General features: G+C 45.8%; 1 protein-coding gene across 2 annotated transcripts in view; it reads left to right on the top strand.

Moving 5' to 3' along the window:
• Positions 1-20,279, top strand: part of AFTPH (aftiphilin) — a 66,357-nt gene that overhangs the window by 26,347 nt on the left and 19,731 nt on the right. For both annotated transcript variants that reach the window (XM_083175765.1, XM_083175766.1), the window contains exons 3-7: positions 9,552-9,700; positions 12,270-12,405; positions 13,071-13,127; positions 14,997-15,119; positions 18,773-18,833. In XM_083175765.1, coding sequence (XP_083031891.1) covers positions 9,552-9,700; positions 12,270-12,405; positions 13,071-13,127; positions 14,997-15,119; positions 18,773-18,833 — 526 coding nt within the window. The remainder of the gene's footprint in view (positions 1-9,551; positions 9,701-12,269; positions 12,406-13,070; positions 13,128-14,996; positions 15,120-18,772; positions 18,834-20,279) is intronic.

The raw sequence follows: 20,279 nt of genomic DNA, 5'->3' as shown, positions 1-20,279 counted from the left end.
TTTCCATCCAAAAACCTACACACCGCTTAGTTTACTTGATAGTTATTCCCTTCAAACTAACTAAGCTAATACATATTCATAATTAATCATAGCATGTCACTTCAATTTGCAGAAAACAATCTGTCTGTAAAGGGGACAGTTTTCATTTTGATTGTCTGTAAGGACTCATTATGTAAAGCAGCCTTTTTGTGATTGGCGTTCGGGGTTTCACCTTTCCTGCAAATTGACAGTCTGCTCATCACATAATCTTAGTGCCAACTTCCAATGTCCCAACCTTGGGCCTAATCGCCACCTGCGATTATTAATAATTACATTCAGTTACTGGCATTCTGGAAAAGATAACATTGTAAATGGTTGGCGAAGTAAAAATTTGTTAAAATTTCTTAACAATACATAAGCTGAATGTTCAAAGAAAAAAAGTATCTAAACCTGATCTTCCAATTGTAATCCTATTTTATAAATACTTCATATATTTTCCTTACCTAAATGCTACTTGTATAATAATTATATTTGTCAAAATAGGTGTAAAAATTGGCAAGCAAACAGTTGTTTTCATCATAATGACCTGTAATGTTTGCCCTATATAGGAAATATCATCATTTTTTTAAAATTTCAATTTATATAACAAATGGGAGTGACACCGGCATTCTTAGCGGATGTTTTTCGCATCTCTTACACATGTTGGCACTCAATGGGTTAATCCCCTATAATGTCCAGATTTTACAATGATCTTGCAGAGTCCTAGAATTTTTTTTTTCCACATGCTATGTTGCTATGGGCAACCAGTTAAATACTATCTATTATCTTCTACAAGGTGCTACATAATTCTGATAGCAACATCCCATGTGAAATAGTACTGCCAATTTAGTAGATTTCCTCTTTTGTTTCTGTCTGGCCACAATTGAAATAACAGAAGACTGTTTATTCTGTAAACACCAATGTCACAACGCCTGCAGATAACTTTGAGACGTGCATGAGAAATGTGTGAAGAACAGGATTTAAGGGTGTTGATGAAATAATACTGATCTATCTTCCAATTAGCTTGGCACGTTCCTATCTACCAGAATGTGATACTTAGGGAACAACATCCCTTAAGGTGCCCACACACTAGAACGCTTTTTTTTGCAGATTGGCCGATTTCCGATATATCGGCCGAAGTTTACCGATAATCGGCCGGTATTGATCCGATGCATGCTGCCGTGGATCTTTTGCTAAATCTTCTGATCTTACATGCTGCAGAAAGATCAGAAGATTTAACAAAAGATCCATAGTGAAATCTTTTGTCCAGGACAGACAAAAGATTTGAAGGCTAATTTATGCGCACATCTTATGATCACAGCTCTTTCTACTGTGTGGGCACCTTTAGACTCATGAAAGGCGAAGATATAAACTGGAGATAAAGTTGAGCTAGTGTGAAGTGGAAGGAGATAAAGCACTAGCCAGTCAACTCCTAATACGGTCATACTTGTCCTAAGTACAAGTCGGACCTGATTTCCCTGGCAGCTGCCCGGGTGAGGTAAAGCTGGCCATACATCAGAAAGATCGATCTTAAGATTGATTGCGCTCATGATTGTGTACAATTTCCCTTGAAATCCCCGGCAGTCCTTGGTGGTTTTTGGACACACAATCTACTCACAATCCATCATACAATCAGTCATACAATCCATCTGCTGCATGATTGTGTACACAAGATGTTTACACAATCTGCATACAATCCATCTTACAATCAATTGAGATTGTATGATTGGGTACAATATCTTTCTGATGTATGGCCACCACACGGTTAGGCACTTGATGTGCAAAGTTTTGCTTTTGATAAATCGCATGCATCTCCTGGGGAGCTGCAGGTGGAAGGAGCAGGGGGTGGCAGACATAGGGCAGTATTCAATGAGGCTGATTCGCCATGTTTTATGGCTATTTTCGTGCTGTACGGCGATTTTTTTATTTATTTTTTTACTAAAACGGTGAATCTTTTTATGGTGAAGTGGAATGTGAACTTTTAAAATAAAGTGTTTTGTTTTTTACATTTGGTGTCAAAAAATCAGGAATTTTATTCTGAGGAGGGGCATGCTATTTTTATTCATGTGCTGTAAGCACATGAATATATATTTAATTTAAAAAAAAATATTTATTTTATTATTTTTTTTTTTTACACAGAGCAGCCAGCAGGGGGCCGGGAGCCGAACCGCTCATTAGATATTCATATATTCACTGCACCCGATCATTACATATGCACGATCGGGTGTAGTGAATACCCGGTCCCCTGTTGGCTATCCCGGGGGGCAGCCTGTTCTGCCTGGCTCCCGGGGAGCCCACCTCCCCCCCCCCACAAACGTTCTGGGGCAGGCAGGGAGACTTCCATCTCCCTGCCTGCCGCCGTCCTCAGGCTCCCTGCGGGATTGCCGCAGGAGTTAAAATTCGCCGGTCAGGGGCAGTGAGCCCCTGACTCGTTGAATACTGGAGCCGGCGAGGCTCCAGAACGCGGCGGGCAGTGGCGAATGTGCAGCGAATCCTAAACAGGATTCGCTGCACATCGTCAAAATTCTCATTGAATACTGCCCATAAAGGCAGTGGGTGGGGACGCCAGTGAGCCAAGCAGGGAGCTGCAATAAAAAAAAAACACAATACAAATGAATGGGAAGCCACTGATTGGCTGAGAACTCTCTCAGCCAATCAGCAATTGGCTGAGAAGAGCTCTCAACCAATCACTGGCTGCCCATTCATTTTGTATTGTGTGTATTTTGTGTGAGCTCCTGCCCAGCTCTCCATTCCCCTTAGGGTGTCCCCTGCCCGCCACCTCTCTATTTGTTGCCCGCCTCTCTGGTCAATTCACAGCATCCCCCGCCCGCCGCTTCTCTGCATCTCCCGCCCAGAGGCTGCACATAAAGGCCCCCATACACTAGCCGATTTTGGTCAGATTTCTGCCAGATCAGTCGGATCTGGCAGAAATCGGACCAAAATCGGCTAGTTTGGATGTCCCCTCAGATCCGATGCGCGGTCCCGTGCGCATCGGATCTGCGTCGGGTGGTCGGACCTGCTGCACGTCCGACCACCCGACTTGGGACCTAGTGCGGCGGTAGAGGGAGCAGGGGGGGCTGGGGACGCTGCGGGGGACACAGGCGGCATAGAGCCGCGCAGGGGGAGACGGCGGGAGCTGTCAGTATTGAATAAAAAAAAAAAAAGCCCATACAATGCATGGGCGGCCTGTGATTGGCTGAGCGCTCTCTCAGCCAGTCAGCAATTGGCTGAGAGAGCGCTCAGCCAATCACAGGCAGCCCATTCATTGTATAGGCTTTTTTTTTCTACCATTGACAGCTCCCGCCGGCTCCCCCTGCCCGGCTCTATGCCGCCTGTGTCCCCCGCAGCGTCCCCAGCCACCCCCGCTCCCTCTACCGCCTCGCCGCACAGACGCTGGGGGGACACAGACGTGTCACTCGCAGCGTCCCCAGCCCCCCTGCTCCCGCCTCGCCGCACAGACGCTGGGGGGACACAGACGTGTCCCCCGCAGCGTCCCCAGCCCCCCCTGCTCCCTCTACCGCCTCGCTGCACAGACGCTGGGGGGACACAGACGTGTCACCCGCAGCGTCCCCAGCCCCCCTGCTCCCTCTACCGCCTCGCCGCACAGACGCTGGGGGGACACAGACGCTGTCCCCCGCAGCGTCCCCAGCAGCGGGGGACACAGAGTCCCCAGCCCCCCCCCCCCCCCCCCTGCTCCCCGGTTTTTTTTACATGTGATAAATCGAGACGATTTATCACATGTAAAAAATGGCACATCAAGTGCCAGTCTAATCAAGCTCCCCCGGGGAGCAGCCGGGGAAGCTCAGGGGGAAGTCGGGGGCGACTTGTCCTAAGGACAAGTCGCCCTAGTGTATGGGGGCCTTAAGATTTAGCAAATCTTATGCCCTGCCGGTCCAACTTCCCGACTTCGATCTGATATGCTTGGGACCGCGCATGGGTTGGACGGGATGTGTACACATGCGATTTGGGACGATTTCACGGCCCGATCCATCTGAATTGGGCTCAAATCGCATAGTGTATGGTGGCCTTAACTATCCTATTTGAAACACAGTTCATTGGCTGGTGCTTTATCTCCTTCCACTTTATCTCCAGTTTATCTCTTTGCCAGTCATAATACATCTGCTCCAATATGTAATTAGCCATACATAATAAGTTTATCTTTTTTAATTTACTTGTTTTTCTAAGGATAATTGTAACGCACATATAGGTGGAGACATCCTCCATGCACTCAGCAGGCCCTGGGCTTATGGGTAATAACTGTGTAGCACAGATTACTAATGGATCAGTTACTAAGTAACATGGGTTACGGTATATTAGATTGACAGGGTCAAAAGGTCGACGTGGAAAAGAACGACATGCGTTTTTCATGTTTTTGTGGTGTCTCTGTCTGTCATCCTTCATCTAGCCTCAGTACACCATGGAGTGCAAGATTCCTGATGTGCATGATCAGCAAGGTCCCCTGCTTGCTTTGCTAACATTGGGGGTCATTTTTTTAAATGAAATATGTGACTAGGATGCACGGGGTGACTTATTTGATACACTGTGTGTGACTGAGAGCCAACATGAAAGGAAGTCTGAGTTCTGAGTTAGGTGATGTGTGAGATGCTGGCAGAACTCTGACATTTTTAAAGGAGCAATCATTTAAAAGGCAAACCTATGCCTTGTAAATGATTGCCCCTTCCAAAAGTAAATAAATTGACTTTGCCCAGCAATCCAGCCGGCCTCCGAACTCGGGCTTCATTGCATCAGATTCAGAGGGCCGTATTTAATTGTCATATCGCACCCAATCTCCTGCAGAAGATTGCCGAGCTATGTGCAATTGATCTTTTGTTTTGCGCTGAAGGTCGGGTCTAGCCACACTACCGAAAGTCCCGTTTGAGAGTTTAAACAGGTTATTTTTTAGCTTGCCAACCCCTGGATGCTAAAACGTTTGAATACGGCCTAGTGACCCAGTCACTCGCAATATACAAGTGTCATATATTGATCAGTCTCCTTGTGCATCCTTGCATTGTGCATAAGATGCTAGAAAATTGTCACACGACCAGGCGTGTGTGACTGCAGCAAAGATATGAGGACACATCTGTAGGTGCAGGAGAAGAGGCTGGGGCACAATGTTGACCTCTGCATAGACTTCTAGTAGGATGAGCAAAATTAAGTGACCCCAGAACTTGGCAGGGAGGAGATCATTTGTGGTTATAGTAGTGTCGGTATCTTGCGGATATAGGAAAGGGCTGCACTGCTTCAAATAGGTCAACGCTTCTCTTGAATTAAAATGTCAGTCTTAATAAAAATACATGAACACCCAAAATGACTTGTGTACAGACCGATGTAGCTGCTGTGTAGGTTCCGACTGTAGTGAGCAGAAAGCCCTGGTACCGCACTTTGTAATGTTGTATAGTGGTATCTGGCTCTGGCTGCTCAGTATCATGAAGGTTGTGTCCACAATCAGAGGGAAGCTCAGGCAAATGGAGCTGTTTATACTGCAGGAGGGTAACGATAGCTAGGCTGATTGCTTTACTCATAAATGACTGCCATCAGAGTATGTATTGGAGCCATTTACACCACAAGGTCGCCATGGTTCACACTATCGAAAGGCTCTAGATCGCCATCCTCAAACTCTTGACCGGTTCATGTCATGAGACATGTCGACAGTTTCAGAATGTTACATGGCCGCAAGGACCACAAATAAGATGCTGGAGCTACTGCACCAGGGGCCCCTGGTTGTGCCACTTATGGATTGGGCCCCTGGTTGTGCCACTTATGGATTGGGCCCCTGGTTGTGCCACCTATGCATCGGGTCCCCGGTTGTGCCACCTATGCATCGGGTCCCCGGTTGTGCCACCTATGCATCGGGTCCCCGGTTGTGCCACCTATGCATCGGGTCCCCGGTTGTGCCACCTATGCATCGGGTCCCCGGGTGGGGTTTAATTCAAAGTGAGATCTATATTGCAGTGTAAAAATAAAGCAGCCGGTATTTTCCCTGCACAGAAACAAAATAACACACCCAAGCCTAACTCTCTCTGCACATGTTACATCTGCCCCACCTGCAGTGCACATGGTTTTGTCCATCTAAGAAGGGATTTGTCAGAGTGAACTAGAATAAGGCCCATAATGTCGCTCTAGTGAGTTTATACACTGGCCTGTATTTTGGCCTTTATTCTGGTTCACTCGCAAAGACAAATTCCTTCTCAAATGGGCAAAACCATGTGCACTGCAGGTGGGGCAGATGTAACCTGTGCATGGAGAATTAGATTTGGGTGGGGTTTTACTTCAAAGTGAGATCTATTTTGCAGTGTAAAAATAAAGCAGTCAGTATTTTCCCTGCACAGAAACAAAATAACTCACTCAAATTTAACGCTCTCTCTCTGCACATGTTACATCTGCACCCCCCCCCCACACACACACACACACACACCTGCAGTGCACATGGTTTTGTCCATTTGAGAAGGAATTTGCCTTTGCTAGTAAACCAGAATAAGGGCCTTTGTGTAGCTCCTGTCATCTACGCATAGACTGATGACATATGGTACAAAACGAAATAAGGTCCGTGTTTTCGTTCGGCATAGATCAAAAGTCTCTGTGCTTACAAAGTTCTCTGCTGTCCTGTCTAGTATAGTGCTGACATCCCGGCTTGTGTGGGATAGCGAGCAACTCAGAAAGGGGATGGTGCTGCTTAATTTCACTGCCGGAGCTGGAAATGGTTTTTATTTTTTATAGAGCGTAGTCCGTTATTAGGGAATTGTCACAGTTGGACATACTCATGGCAAGCTATGCTGGTACTTGTTTCCTAGCACGGCGCCCATCGCATCGTATACCATAAGCCTTACAATGGTATGGTATGCGATGCAATGTTACGCGATGGCACCCGATGTTATACAATTTAAAATCGTATACCATCGCATTGTATGTCATATACAATGGTATACGATTTTAAATTGTATAAGCACCCTAATGGGTGTTTTCAATGTTAATTGGCCCCCATATAAGATTATTAATTGTATAAGTTACAATGTTAAAAGCCACCCCTAGTATAAACGCCAACCCGAAGCGTGGTGAGCGGCGGCTGTACGTGCCCTCCGACCTTTTCATACCCCCCACTATCCACGTCGGCGAGTTGATTTTATATAGTGTGGCGAGCGCAGCGAGCCACTGAGCCCAAAGCGTGGCGAGCCCCATGAGGGGATGCGGAATACATGTAAAGTAATGCGCTCGCCACGCTTCGGGTTCACGTTCATAGTGGGGGTGCATTTAACATTGTAAGCCCCCATTAGGGTGCTTATACAATTAAACATCGTAAAGGGGGCTTATACAATTTTAAATCGCATCGTATGCCATGCGATGCAATGCGATTATATGTTGTGCGACCAAATATCGTGGGCGCCGTGCTAGTACACAAGTACCGAAACAAGTACCGCTATGCTATTTGGTGCAGGGGTAGCCTATGGTAAAGTGAACCGTTGCCCACCGGGATGGTAAAGTATGAACAAGTCAGTTAAAAAAAAAAAAAAAAAAACAATCGGGGAAAACTCACATTGACCTTTTTCATGTCTACCTTTTTTATGTGTTAACCTTTTGACTGTCGACCAATAGTGGTCGACCTAGACCTGGGGTAGCCAACCCTAATCCTTGAGAGCGACCAACAGTGCATGTTTTGCAGGTCTCCTCACAGAATCACAAGTGAGCTAATTAGCTCCATCTGTGGATCTTTTAAATGTGTCGGTGATTAATGAGTGCAGCTGTGCAGCAGCTAGGTTGTCTGGAAAATGTGAACTGTTGGTAGCTCTCGAGGGCTAGGGTTGGCTACCACTGACCTAGATGCTGTCAACTTAATGATATCCCGTGTATATGGCTTTAGCTAGAGACTGTTGAGAATAAAGGGTTTTAGTTGATTAAAGTTGGCTGCTAACTTGGTCAGTACAGGCCGCGCCATATTGAAGGCATTGGTCTCCCAGTGGGTGATGGAGATAATTGTATATCTACTAGGAGCAAGTACATAAAATACACATCAAGTGCAGGTGCCAAACAACCCTATACTACATTTCCATGAAAATGGTGCTTATTTCAGGCAAATCGCCTCTTCACATTTGTAAGTACAATAACAAACCATTTGCAACAGAGCCGTTATGTGGTTACATGTGTTGTCCACTATTGGGAGACTCCCCTACGGCACATAGTTGGTTTCTACTTAAAGCCAGATGTAGTATTGCACCACTTTCTGGTATGAGCCCCTGTATAGGTAAGTAGGGCTGTGGCTCCCTCCATTTGAACACGGGGTCTGTTAAATTGGATCTCCACATAAATAGCACAAAAACAAAGTATGCTTATTTGACCAGTTTATACACAATGTACAGTATTGTAATTTGATTTAGATTGTATACATTTTTATATAGGCTCCGTTATGTTGTGTTGTACAGATGTGTTTTTAGTTGCCCACACGTTTTATGATTGGCTGCCACTAGCGCTAGTTTTGCCTATCTCTTTGACCAGACATAATTTTTATTGGTCCTGGGCCACCAAACCAAAGCAGCTCTCCATGAGCCTTGTGACACCCCAGGGTGCTTTGGTACACAATTTAAGAACCACAGGGTAAAACCACCCCACCCAGCGATGTGCCCACAAAATTTTGCGATCACATCGCTAAAGTGTGAGCGGTTCATTCCTCAGCGAAGCGCCAGCACATAACCTTCAGCTCCCTGACTGCACAGCCTTGCTGCGAAACCAGGTGCGGGCCAGCCATGTTCTGAATTGCAGCAGCTGCCTGTGATGTTGCGGGCCAGCCATGTTCTGAATTGCAGCAGCTGCCTGTGATGTTGCGGGCCAGCCATGTTCTGGATTGCAGCAGCTGCCTGTGATGTTGCGGGCCAGCCATGTTCTGGATTGCAGCAGCTGCCTGTGATGTTGCGCACCTGCTGCGGCCCAGACACACCTGAAAATGCTGCGCCCCAACTACGCAATGCCGTATCATGTCATCGCTGCCGCCCCACTGCATCAGAACTTAAACTGCCTCTGCGAGGCGATTGCGCATGTACACTGTCCAAAAATCGCAATATATGATTTTTGGGCATCTACACACCAGCAATAGCACCCCGTCTTGTTCTCCCAACCTGGTGGAATGCTAGCTTTGCACAAAACCCTACACTTTGGGGCCGGACGAAAGGATTGAATTCCTCTCAGTGACATTAGTCTTGGATATTGCTAACAGCATAGAAATCATGGGGTGTGGTATACTACTCCGACAGTCGGGATTCCAACAGTCATTAGTCAGACGTCGGAATCCCGACTGCACAGCGTGGGGAGCGCAATGAAGCCCCTTGCGGGCTCGCTGCGCTCGCCACCTATTTTATTCTCCCTCTATGGGGGTCCTGGACCCCCACAAGGGAGCAGTCTGAGTACTGACTGTCGGAATCCCGACTGTTGGGGAGCCGTCCGGCACCCAAATCATGTCTGTCGCAGGAAAACTCGGTGTATTCAATGAACCTTTATATACAGTAAATGTATATTATTCTCTAAATAAGTGTTTTTCTCTCCTGCAGCATTCATTGCTGAGCCGTCTAGAGCGAATTGTCCAGGCCTGTTTTCCTCCTCCTCCTGTTACTGATATAGAAGAAGAGATATGTTCATTGGATATTCTGCTAAGCCCAGATCAACAGGAGCAAACCACACACTCCCTGCCTCATGCCAGGTAGGGGAACCATGGCTGCATTTCATGGTGTCCCTTCTGTGATGGATTTGTATTTATAGTTTTCTCCTGTGAATTGCATACACATATTATCATTTTTTGCTATGTGGATAATGTATGGTGTTTGTTCAGCCAAATATGTTTGTGACATTAAAATAACCATCTTGTATGCGTGGAAGTGATTGGATGTTTATCCAGCTGGAGGGATGATATAATTGGCCAAGGTAATCCTGTATATTTAGCACAATCTGTTTCACTCCTGAGATTTAGGGCGTTATTCAATATTTTCAGTAGTCGCCTTTTCAGTATGCAATCATGGCCCTTTTTTCGCCCGTTTTTTAGTACATTTTCACTCATGCCTTTTCACCTTTTTTTTCCGGGCTGAAAACACCTGCAAATTCGCCAAAATTCTGTGAATTTGTGGCAATTTCGCTGATACACGCGGTTTTCGCCACGGTCGAGAAATCAACACTGGGATTGAATAGGCGAGTTGAATTCCAGCTTTAATCCTAAAAATAAAATAGATGTGGAGAGATGGTTTAATTAAGTGAAATCTATTTTGTGTCTGGACTATATATTGTATCTTCAGTTGGTAAAGAATTTAAAGTATTTATACTATTTCCCCCCCCCCCCCCCCTCCCCCATTGCCCCATCTACTTGTGCAGGTGGACGGGTGCCCGGGGAGGGTCAGGGATTCCCCAGTGGTGTGGCCGTAAACTGTAGAGCAGGTCGGGAGGGAGCGGCATCGGTTCTGGGATTCCCCCTCAGTGAGGCTGGAAGCTGTACAGCAGCAGTTTGGGGGTGCGGCCAGTGGGCTGCTCAGCATGACCTTTGACCGGGTTACGCTGCGTAGAGCTGCACAGCCGGGACGGTAACAGGCAGCCAGCGTCTGAGCGAGTGCCCAGACGCTGCCCGGCATTTTAATCACAAAATCCTGGGATTCAAATCCCGTTAATTTTGGGGCCAAATCCCGGGATCCCACCGATCCCGGGATTGGCCACCCTAAATATAACTGTGCGTAATCCCAAGTGGGCACATTAACTATGATTATGATGGCAGTAAATTTGTATCGGTTGAGTCTTCGTAATTTCGGGGATGATACGACACAGCCTGTTACATTTGGTCTGTCCTGTTCTGATAATTTAATATAGATAATGGAAGATTTTTACATAACATAGAAACCTAGACGGTGATGGCAGATAAGAACCAATTGGCATATTCCGTTGCGCTACACAATTGGAAACAGAGATAAAACAAACTGAGTAGAAACAACCCGACATAGAGGTAGAAGGGCCCTGCTCGCAAGCTTACAGTCGATAGGAATATTTATAGGTAATTATTTTTTAATTGTGAGAGGAAATCTGGGTACCACGGAGGAAACGTACGCTAACACGAAGAGAATATTTGCACTTCACACAGTTTGGGACATTTTGGGATTAAAACGCAGTGTGTCCCATTACACCTTCTGTAATACCTCCATGTAGTCCCTCATAGCTGCCTGTGTGTAAGGATGATGCTTTACCAAGATTCTATACAAAATGTAGTTCTGCAGGGTGTTTGCCATGGTTATGGTATGCGATAAATTATGCAGAGGTGGGCATACTGCAAATACATTAAACACATTGGGGTGTATTCAATCTGGGATTCTAACTGTCGGAGCGTTCTGATGTCAGAATCCCGTCCATTTTTGACGGCTTTCAATGCTAAGTCAACTGGTATTCAAAGTACCAACAGTTGAGTGTAAAAGTCCTGAAATCATCGAAAACTGCTGCGACTTGTCAGAAAACAGCCGCAAATTTGTTGTTGATTGGTTGATTTTTTTTAAATTTGGCCGGGGGGTCTGTGGCTGAGTGCGGGGACGGGAGTACAGTGGGGATTGCACGGGACGATCGTTACAATCCCCAGCATTACCACGGATTCCCGGCCGTCCTGCTGCGCTCAGGAATCGGCATAATGCAATATACAGTTAAGCCCGCCCCCCCAGCCAATGAGTTTGGGGCTGGCTTAAGCATGTAATGCATTATACTGATTCGCAGGCCACCACAATCAGAACTGTGGTCCCCAGGAGATCAGAAAGTGATGTAGGCTGGAAATCCGGTCTAGCCAGCAGCGCAGCTCAGCACGGAAAATATCCGGGCGTACCACTTAAGGGATTAAAAAAGTCAGATCTGACAGCCTTCAATGCTACAGCATTTAATAGGCGAGTGCCAGTATTTCCCCACAGAAGAAATATGAAAAAAGTTCAAACTTTTTTTTTTTTATATATATATATATATTTTTTTAATTTTTTCTTAAAAAAAAAAAAATCATTCAAATTCATAACAAAATTTTTTTGATAGCTACAAGAGCAAACTATTTCGGGTAAATCTATTTAAAAAAAAAATTTAATTCGTAATGTAGAAGAAATAAAGATCGTACTCAAAATTTGTGTTGACCGGTATTATTATGCGCAATGGCAGATTAGAGTGTTCTCTGGTCAGGACACGGTCAGTGGTGTAGTTGGCAAGCGATGTATACAGCGATTAGAGCTGGACAAGCAGTGGGAGCTCGCTAACACATTCATTTTCCACAGCTTGCACGCAGAAGTGGTGGCCATATGGACTGAGCTGCAGGATATTCACGATGCTTACGGACTGAAGTACCAATGGGGAGGATCGCATAGCAACAAAAAGCTCCTGTGCAGCCTTGGAATCGACACAAGGAACATAGTATGTCCGTTCTTCCAGCGCTATTGTCTGTTTGTGAAAGCCACAGGACAGGATAAAGACGCTGCAGGAGAGGAACAAGCCTCTTCAGTGACCCTGTAAACTAGCAGTTCCTGGCAGACCGCACGTGCTTAGAGGCCGCGTTCTGGTTCAGGAATTCTAGAAAATAGCGGGGGAGATGTATCAAGCCCTGGAGGTAAAGTACCAACCAATCAGCTTCTCTCATTTTTCTAGCACAGCCAGTAAAATGACAGCAGCTGATGGTTTGTACTTTATCTTTCCCTGAGGCTTGGCCCAGAGTGTTTCTCAGACCTGCTGTGTGGCTGTAGAACCCCACTCCTAGCTGTCTGCGTTTATACTTGGATGAAGGCGGCTTCTTTGTTCCCAGTTGGGTTCTGTAACTGCAGACACTGTCTTAAAGAATAAACTTCACCTCTGTTTAATGTTGGCACCAGCTCTGTAGCAAACAATATATTGCAGGCACAAGTGACCATAAACAGAATCTCTGGATGTAATGTGCTTAAAATACAGAGTTAATTGATTTTCTGCAGCTTGATCTTCGTTACATTTACTGCTCGCTGTATCACAGCTTGGTTCTATAATTAAGTGTATTTGCTTGCATGTGCTATGCAGCGATGTGTACATTAATCACTTTATTCTTTCTATAGCTTTTTACAGGCAACAAGAAGCAGCCTGTCATTGTTCCCATGTATGCAGCTGGCCTGGTAAGCTCTGCTCGTTTACCCCATTTTTTCATAGGTGTTCTAGCTACTGGTTCATTTTGCATTGAGGATAAGAGGGGAGCAGCCGGTTATCCGCTGTTCGCCTGTACCCCTCTGTAACCGGTAGAGGACCTCTATGATGCTGTGCGAGCCCCACCAGGCTTAGACCAGCGACACATGCAGGTTACAGAAGAGTGCACAAATAGCAGGTGCTAAAGTCCCAAATGTACCCCTTGTATATGTATTATAGTGCTATGGGCATACAGAGCTTGTCTGCATATAAGCACTGCAGACCCAACAGGTTTTGCCCATTATGGTAGACTGATCCCGTCAGCAATTCCATAGGCTGCCAATAACAGACGTGTCCTCCTGGAGTTAACCCGCGGAACGTTCTGGAGGATAAATATGCACACACACACACACACACACACACGATCCAATGGGGCACTTGTAGCTCAAATAATACACCACCACAACAGGGTAAGATTCTTCAACGTTTCAATCAAAGGATTGTCATCATGTACTTCCTGATGACAATCCTTTGATTGAAACGTTGAAGAATCGTACCCTGTTGTGGTGATGTATTTGAGGTACGAGTGCCCCATTGCATCCACTGTGCATCCCTGTAATGGGTATACTGTGTCGACATTCGGGACAAAAAAAAACCCATGAACCCCATTTTGACCTTTTGACTGTCAACATTCTCCATATCTCCCTAATGCTTGTGTCGACCTAATGCTTGATGACCTAGTTGCTGTCTATCCAATGGTCCCATTCCGCACAGACACAGAAGGTAGCAGACTAGCTTTCAAAGCTTTTGCTTGAAGCGGGCTTAGTAGTGTGTGTGCGTGTGTGTGTGTATTTGGCACACGGCCTCTCTGAGTTTTGAATAGTGCTCAGTTGCCCTCCAGTGAACTCCACATAGTATACCACTGATATAGCAAGGTAACTGCGGCACTCAGTCTTCAATTCCAATCTCAAGTAAGGTGATGTACTCTAATAAGTACTAACGTTTCAGTTTTATTTCAAACTTTTGTCAGGATATCTTTGAAACCAAACCGTTTCTGACGATACCTAGCTATATAGTCAGTGTCTCTCGGGATTCGGTATGAAATCCCGACATGGACAAAATCCCGACATGGACAAAATCCCGACATGGACAAAATCCCGACATGGACAAAATCCCGACATGGACAAAATCCCGACATGGACAAAATCCCGACATGGACAAAATCCCGACATATAGAATGTACAAGTGAAACGGTCTACATGCCTTTCGGTCGACAGGTGCGAGGTCGACATGGTTTTTTTCACTGTTTTTTGACCCGAAAGTCGACATGGACACAGTTGCAAGTGAACCGCAGCAACTGCGCTCGTCACACTATTTTATTCTCCCACCACGCCGTAGTGGATGGTAGGGCATGAAATACCTCCTGTCGGCACATGTCTGTTTAAAAAACAGTGAAAAAACCCATGTCAACCTCGCACCTGCAACCTGCATCATGTAGACTGTTTCACTTGTACATTCTATATGTCGGGATTTTAAATGTCAGGATTTTGTCCATGCCGGTATTTTGACTGCATCCCATCTCTCGCTCTCCCCAGTGTCGTCTCCCCCTTCCCCCTATAACACTTTAGCTGTTAGAAAGGTCTGTCCTGTAATTCCTACAATGGACAATGGAAAACTGTTACTACAGTGTTTTCTGCCTGTGATGCTGCTTGTGCTGTTGGCCACAAGGGGGTGTTGAGTCTTCTTTCACAAAATGCTCCTGTGTAGTAATACTAACATATCGGTGTGTCTTGATGTGATGTTTTAGTAATTATGGATGTTTTTTTTTCTTTCTTTTTTTTTTCTGTTTTCTGGATGTATAGGGTATGCTGGAACCAACCAAGGAACCTCTAAAGCCTTTATCTGCTGCTGAAAAAATAGCATCAATAGGGCTGTCTTCTCCTGTTCCTCCAGATGATGGTGTTTGTTCTCCTGATCAGTTGCAGGTACGTCATTATGCAAGTCTTCCCCTTACTCCTCTGATAGCAACACAATGGCCAAGCTTGTGCCAACCTTCACTGCAGGTGCTAGACAGGAATGACGGGAACTAGGAGACACAGAATCGTAGACTGTGCTCCGGAGAATAGGTATTCAGGACGGGTATGGGTCTTTGGGTTGACCCCATTTAGTTTGACAGGGCTTTTGTCGACACCTGAAATAGGTCGACAGGGTTGTAAGTGTCATCTGTGTGTAAGGTTTGTGTATAAATGGGGGCAGTTCCCCTCTATCTGGCGTCACTCTCAGGCAGACCTTGCAGAGCTTCTGTTAGATAAATATTTATCTACTTGATTTAAATCATTTAAAAGTTCAGGAAAAGAAAGATTAACCCACATTAAATACAGACTATGTAGAAGTCCAATGGAGTAATTTGCCAGTGGAAGACCTGCGTAACAGGAAAGCATTATTGAATCATCAGCATCACACACGGCCAGAGATGTCACTGCAAATTTGAAGGGAAATGACCCAAAACCGCAGTGGCAGCTATCTGATCGCTTTAAACTAATTGTAATAAACTTGCAGTAAGAAGTGTCTTGAACAGACAGAATAAGGCCTTTTACCATTATATGTCATATTAGGGAAGTGTCTCTGCTCAGAGCCATTGTCCGGGAAATAGAACTTTGCCATTTTTTTTTCCTGTTACAATTAGATTGTAATTTAAATTATTCAATCATTCTTAAATGATTAAAAGCAGAAAATGGTATCATTTCCATGTCTGCAAAGGAGAAAGGCCTAATTGTTATAACAGCTGCAATAATTACTGGACGACTGGTGAACTAGTTCCATCAGGTGCCCATTACTTATCATGCACATCCCACACAGTTAGACAAGGTTTAGCTGCACATAGGGGTAAAGGTGCCCATACACGTTGCGATTTTAACATGCGTTTTGAACTTTTAAAGTTCAAATCGCACCGTGTACCTGCAGGGATGCGATGCGCGTCCCTGCGGGTACAATATTGTATAGCACAAAAAGTCTTGCAGGCAGTAATTTTTGTGAAAAATAGAGTGACTTTGTGAATTGGTGCACTTATAATAACACCGTGAAGCAGCTAGATATACAATTCTTAAGGTGCCATTCAATAACACCTAACAACAACAGTACAAAAGAAAAAAGAACTGTTCTCCAGTAATTTTTGTGCTACGTCACATCAGTTTTGTAGTACATGCGATGCAATGCGATGTCCATTAGGTAACTATAAACGCATAAAAAAAAAAGAGGCTAAAAACGCACCCGCACAGTACAGTAGATTGCATTGCATTGCATCCCCCTACAAGTGCCAAAATCGCACGGCACAAATGAAGTTCAAAACGCACAGCACATATATCGCAATAAGCAGTGGTAAGAGTGGAGAATTATGCTATTTGGAGACGTTGCCCATGGCAACCAATCAGCTGCTCTGTATAATTTTATATTATGCAAATTATAAATGTTACTTCAATACGATTTGGTTGCCATGGGCAACTTCTCCACTGGCTTACTACTTCACCCTTATCACTGCTTCATACATTTACCCCCCCATAGTGGCTAAACCTGTCTAAACCGGTCAGCAGTGCCCAAAAAGCCTTTATGGTACCCAGACATTTACGTTTTTGCACATTTCCGCTCACCATCTAAAAAAGTAGTAATTGAATTGCTCTCTTAGACACCATCTAGTGCAGGGCTGGGCAACACCGGCCCTCCAGATCCCAGCATGCCTTGCATCAGTTTCAGCATGGCCACATAGCAAAACTAATGCCAAGCATCCTGGGATGTGTAGTTCATTAACATCTGGAGGGCCGGTGTTGCCCAGCCCTGATCTAGTGGGAGCCATAGGGGAAAACATTTGAAACACCCCTCCCCCTTCCTAAGCGTCTGCGTCTGGCCACCTGATCAGTTTCCCAAAATAAACTCTTTGCTATGCTGAGCCAGGTTATGGCAGAGAATATAGGAAGATCTGGTTCTGCGCTCTGTCCTAATGGAGTGTATATGTGGCAATGAAGGAATGTGAGAGAGTTGTTGTAAACAAATGTGTTTTTATTTTAATTCATAATACACTGAGGTATATACGTCTGAAGTCAAAATAAAAATAAGGATATAAAAATAATAAGGATGGAAATCAAATGAAAGCAGTGTGTGTGTAGCGCCCCCTGGGGGTGGGGGGGGGATGAGGGTGCCAACGGACCCTTTCTACCATAAATCACCTGTGTGATTTAGGTCTCTACACTTGGTGAGGGGTTGGAGTGCTGTGGCTGGTGTGCACTTACATGGTTAAGTTCAATGCAGTGGGCCAGTCACTTGCACTAGCGGAGGGAGAGCTGATCTAGTGCTGGTTGGGGGTTAGGCATCCCGCAACCTTGCCTCTTACCCTGTTCAAATGCGATGTGGTGCCGCTCGTGGCACTGATGGCGGTGCCCGTCCGTGTCCCAGGCTGGTCTGTCCGTTGCTGCAGGAGGGATGTTCTTTTTGTGAGCAGATGGAGGAGTCCGTCTGGCGCGGCTGCAGTGTCCACCTGTCAGCTAGTGCCCGGCTCCACGGTCACCTCGCTGTTAGTGCTACTTCCGGGTAGCCGGTCTCACGAGACGCCAGCTTTCCCAGAGTGATGTATCAGCTGTGTCCGTGCGCTCAACTCTCTGTATGAGGAGACTGTGCCACTCGGGATGATGTAATGGGTGCGGGTCTCGGTTTCTAAAGATGATTGTGTGGAAATGTCTTAGGGGGTATTCAATCGTTGTCGTGCACCTGCAGCCATCTCCCGATGGGGGAGATGGCTGCGGGGCCCTATTCAATGCTGTCTTCCCTGACAGCATTGAACAGGGGTTTTGCGCAGAATGAGCCCGACAGCACAAGCTGTCGGGCTCGTTCTGCCAAGAAAACCCGGAAATAGGCGAGCTCCTGGCCAGGACCTCGTCTATTTTCGTCATCAACTCGCGGCCACGCCCCCTTCTCGGCGGCCGGGACATTGAATCCCGACTGCCGAGCTCCAGGCGAGCAAAACGAGAACGGGACAGTGGCGCGGCTGTCGAGCTTGCTCGACAGCCGTGCCCCTGACATTGCATACCCCCCTTAATGTCCTTTCCAACGCCTTCCGTTGGCATTTTTCAAGGAAGTGTGCATGGTTCCATCTTTAGGCTATTTGTAACTGTTGGTGTGGGCGGAGTTTTTTGGGTTTAGTGGTCTGGATTGGTCTTGACAAAAAAGGGGGGGGGGAGTCAAGGGGTGTGATCCACTGCTGTCAGAAAAAAAGTGGGGAAATTTTTAAATTTAAACAAAGGTCATCTGGCGCTGAGAGATTATGGCAGAGAGCGTGTGTGCATATAATAGATACATTGTGCAACCAGCCTTATTTTTAACTGCTCCAAATCTGTAGATTGAATAGGACAGGATCTATCTTGTCCTCCTCCCCCCACTTGTGAGCTATGTATACAAGGGTTATCAGCTGTGGATAACGATGGGGAGGATTTGAGGCCTGGGCTGACCCCCTGGTTTGCTATGTGGGGGAGAAGGCAGGTAAAAATAAGATGGGGTCATCCAAAGTAGACTGCTCCTTTTTAACATCTATGCTGCAGTTAAATCTATTGTCTGTGGAATAAATTTAATGCGTTCTTTATTCCTTTTCCAGGATTCCCTCCCACCTGTCCAGTTTGACTGGAGTAGCAGTGGCCTTACCAACCCCTTAGATGGTACGTCTCTCCCTAGAGCCTCTAGCAACAGAGCTAGGCATAAGAAAGCTTCAGAGTCCAACCCGCCTTCTCTCTGCTGACCTTCTCTGTCTTACTCGTGTTTTCTTGGAAAATTCAGGCTTTCTTTCCTCTTACATTTCTGAGCAAGAGCAGTTTGGCCGGAATAGTGATTTACTAATAGTAATGACAAAACTGCATCGATGTGGGATATAGTACTGTGTTTTTTTTTGTTTTGTTTTTTACAATATGTAGGTTTTACGTAGCTTAGTGTAAATGTTCCTGTTTATTTCCTATGAAATATTAACATTAGTCCATTAATAACCTAATCTATGTTCTGGCAGCTAAATTAACCCTTTAGTTCCTATTTACAATGTTTATTTATTTATTTATTGACTTAGTACCAGTTGAAGAACAAGGTACGTTTTTTTGTTTAGTTTGATTATTTTCAGTAGATTCTGTTTGCTATATATCTGACGCTGTCCTAAATTTTCTCTGTTACTCTATTTACTGCTGGAGGTCTCATTTACTCAGTAGGGCCAAATTGTTTGGCATCTTCTGGTTCATTCAGACTGAGTGCCACGAAGTGATATGACTGTGTCCGCAGCAGCCTGTGCCGTCCATGTGTTTAAGGAGACCATATAACTTTCCACCAGTTACCTCAATTCATTCACCTAATAATGGTATACTGTAGTCCGGTTTCATGGAGGGTGCGGTATATGGTCCCGACAGTCATTAGCCAACGTCGGGATACAAACTGGCCGGACTCAGACAGCATGGCGAGCACAACAAAGCCCCTTCCGGGCTTGCCACCTATTCTATTCTCGACCCCCACGAGGGAGAATAGCCGGTGGCCGTCGGGACCCCGAGTTTTGGGGGTTTGACTGTCGGGGTCCGGACGTCGGAGTATTGACTGTCGGGATCCCGACTGTTGGGAAACTGTACGGCACCCTTTCCTGGACTGCATATCTCAAATAGAACACGTAGGGGCTCATTCATTTTATCTTGCTTATTAAGATAGGCATCAGTGGGGTGTATTCAATGCGGCTGGTGAGGGGGTTAAACGGTGGGGATCGCCAAAAACACTCGGTCCTCGCTGTTTAACCCCCGCGCCGGTCGCTCACCGTATTCAACGTTCTGGGGGGGGAGTCCTCGGTGTTGGAGGACAGCGAGGATTCCCCCAAACAGCCGTGTTTTAGCGCCGCACATGCCATTTCTCCCTCGCTCCAGAAACCTAGCGAGGGGGGAAATGGCATGTGCAGGGGGTCGGTTGAATACTGATCCTGCGACCTGTGACAGTGAGCAGAAAGTCCTGTGAGCTGTCACAGCTCGCAGAAAGCATTGAATACGATGTTGCAACTTGCAATGTTGCCGAGCTCAGACGTTCCGGAACTACAGTTCGCAGGCCCGTAGTGCTATATCCTAATAGAACTAGAATAGTAGGAAAAA

The sequence above is a fragment of the Crinia signifera genome, chromosome 3 (assembly GCF_055691185.1).
Source record: "Crinia signifera chromosome 3, ASM5569118v1, whole genome shotgun sequence".
Lineage (NCBI taxonomy): Eukaryota > Metazoa > Chordata > Amphibia > Anura > Myobatrachidae > Crinia > Crinia signifera.
This window is presented reverse-complemented; position numbering and strand designations above follow the sequence as displayed.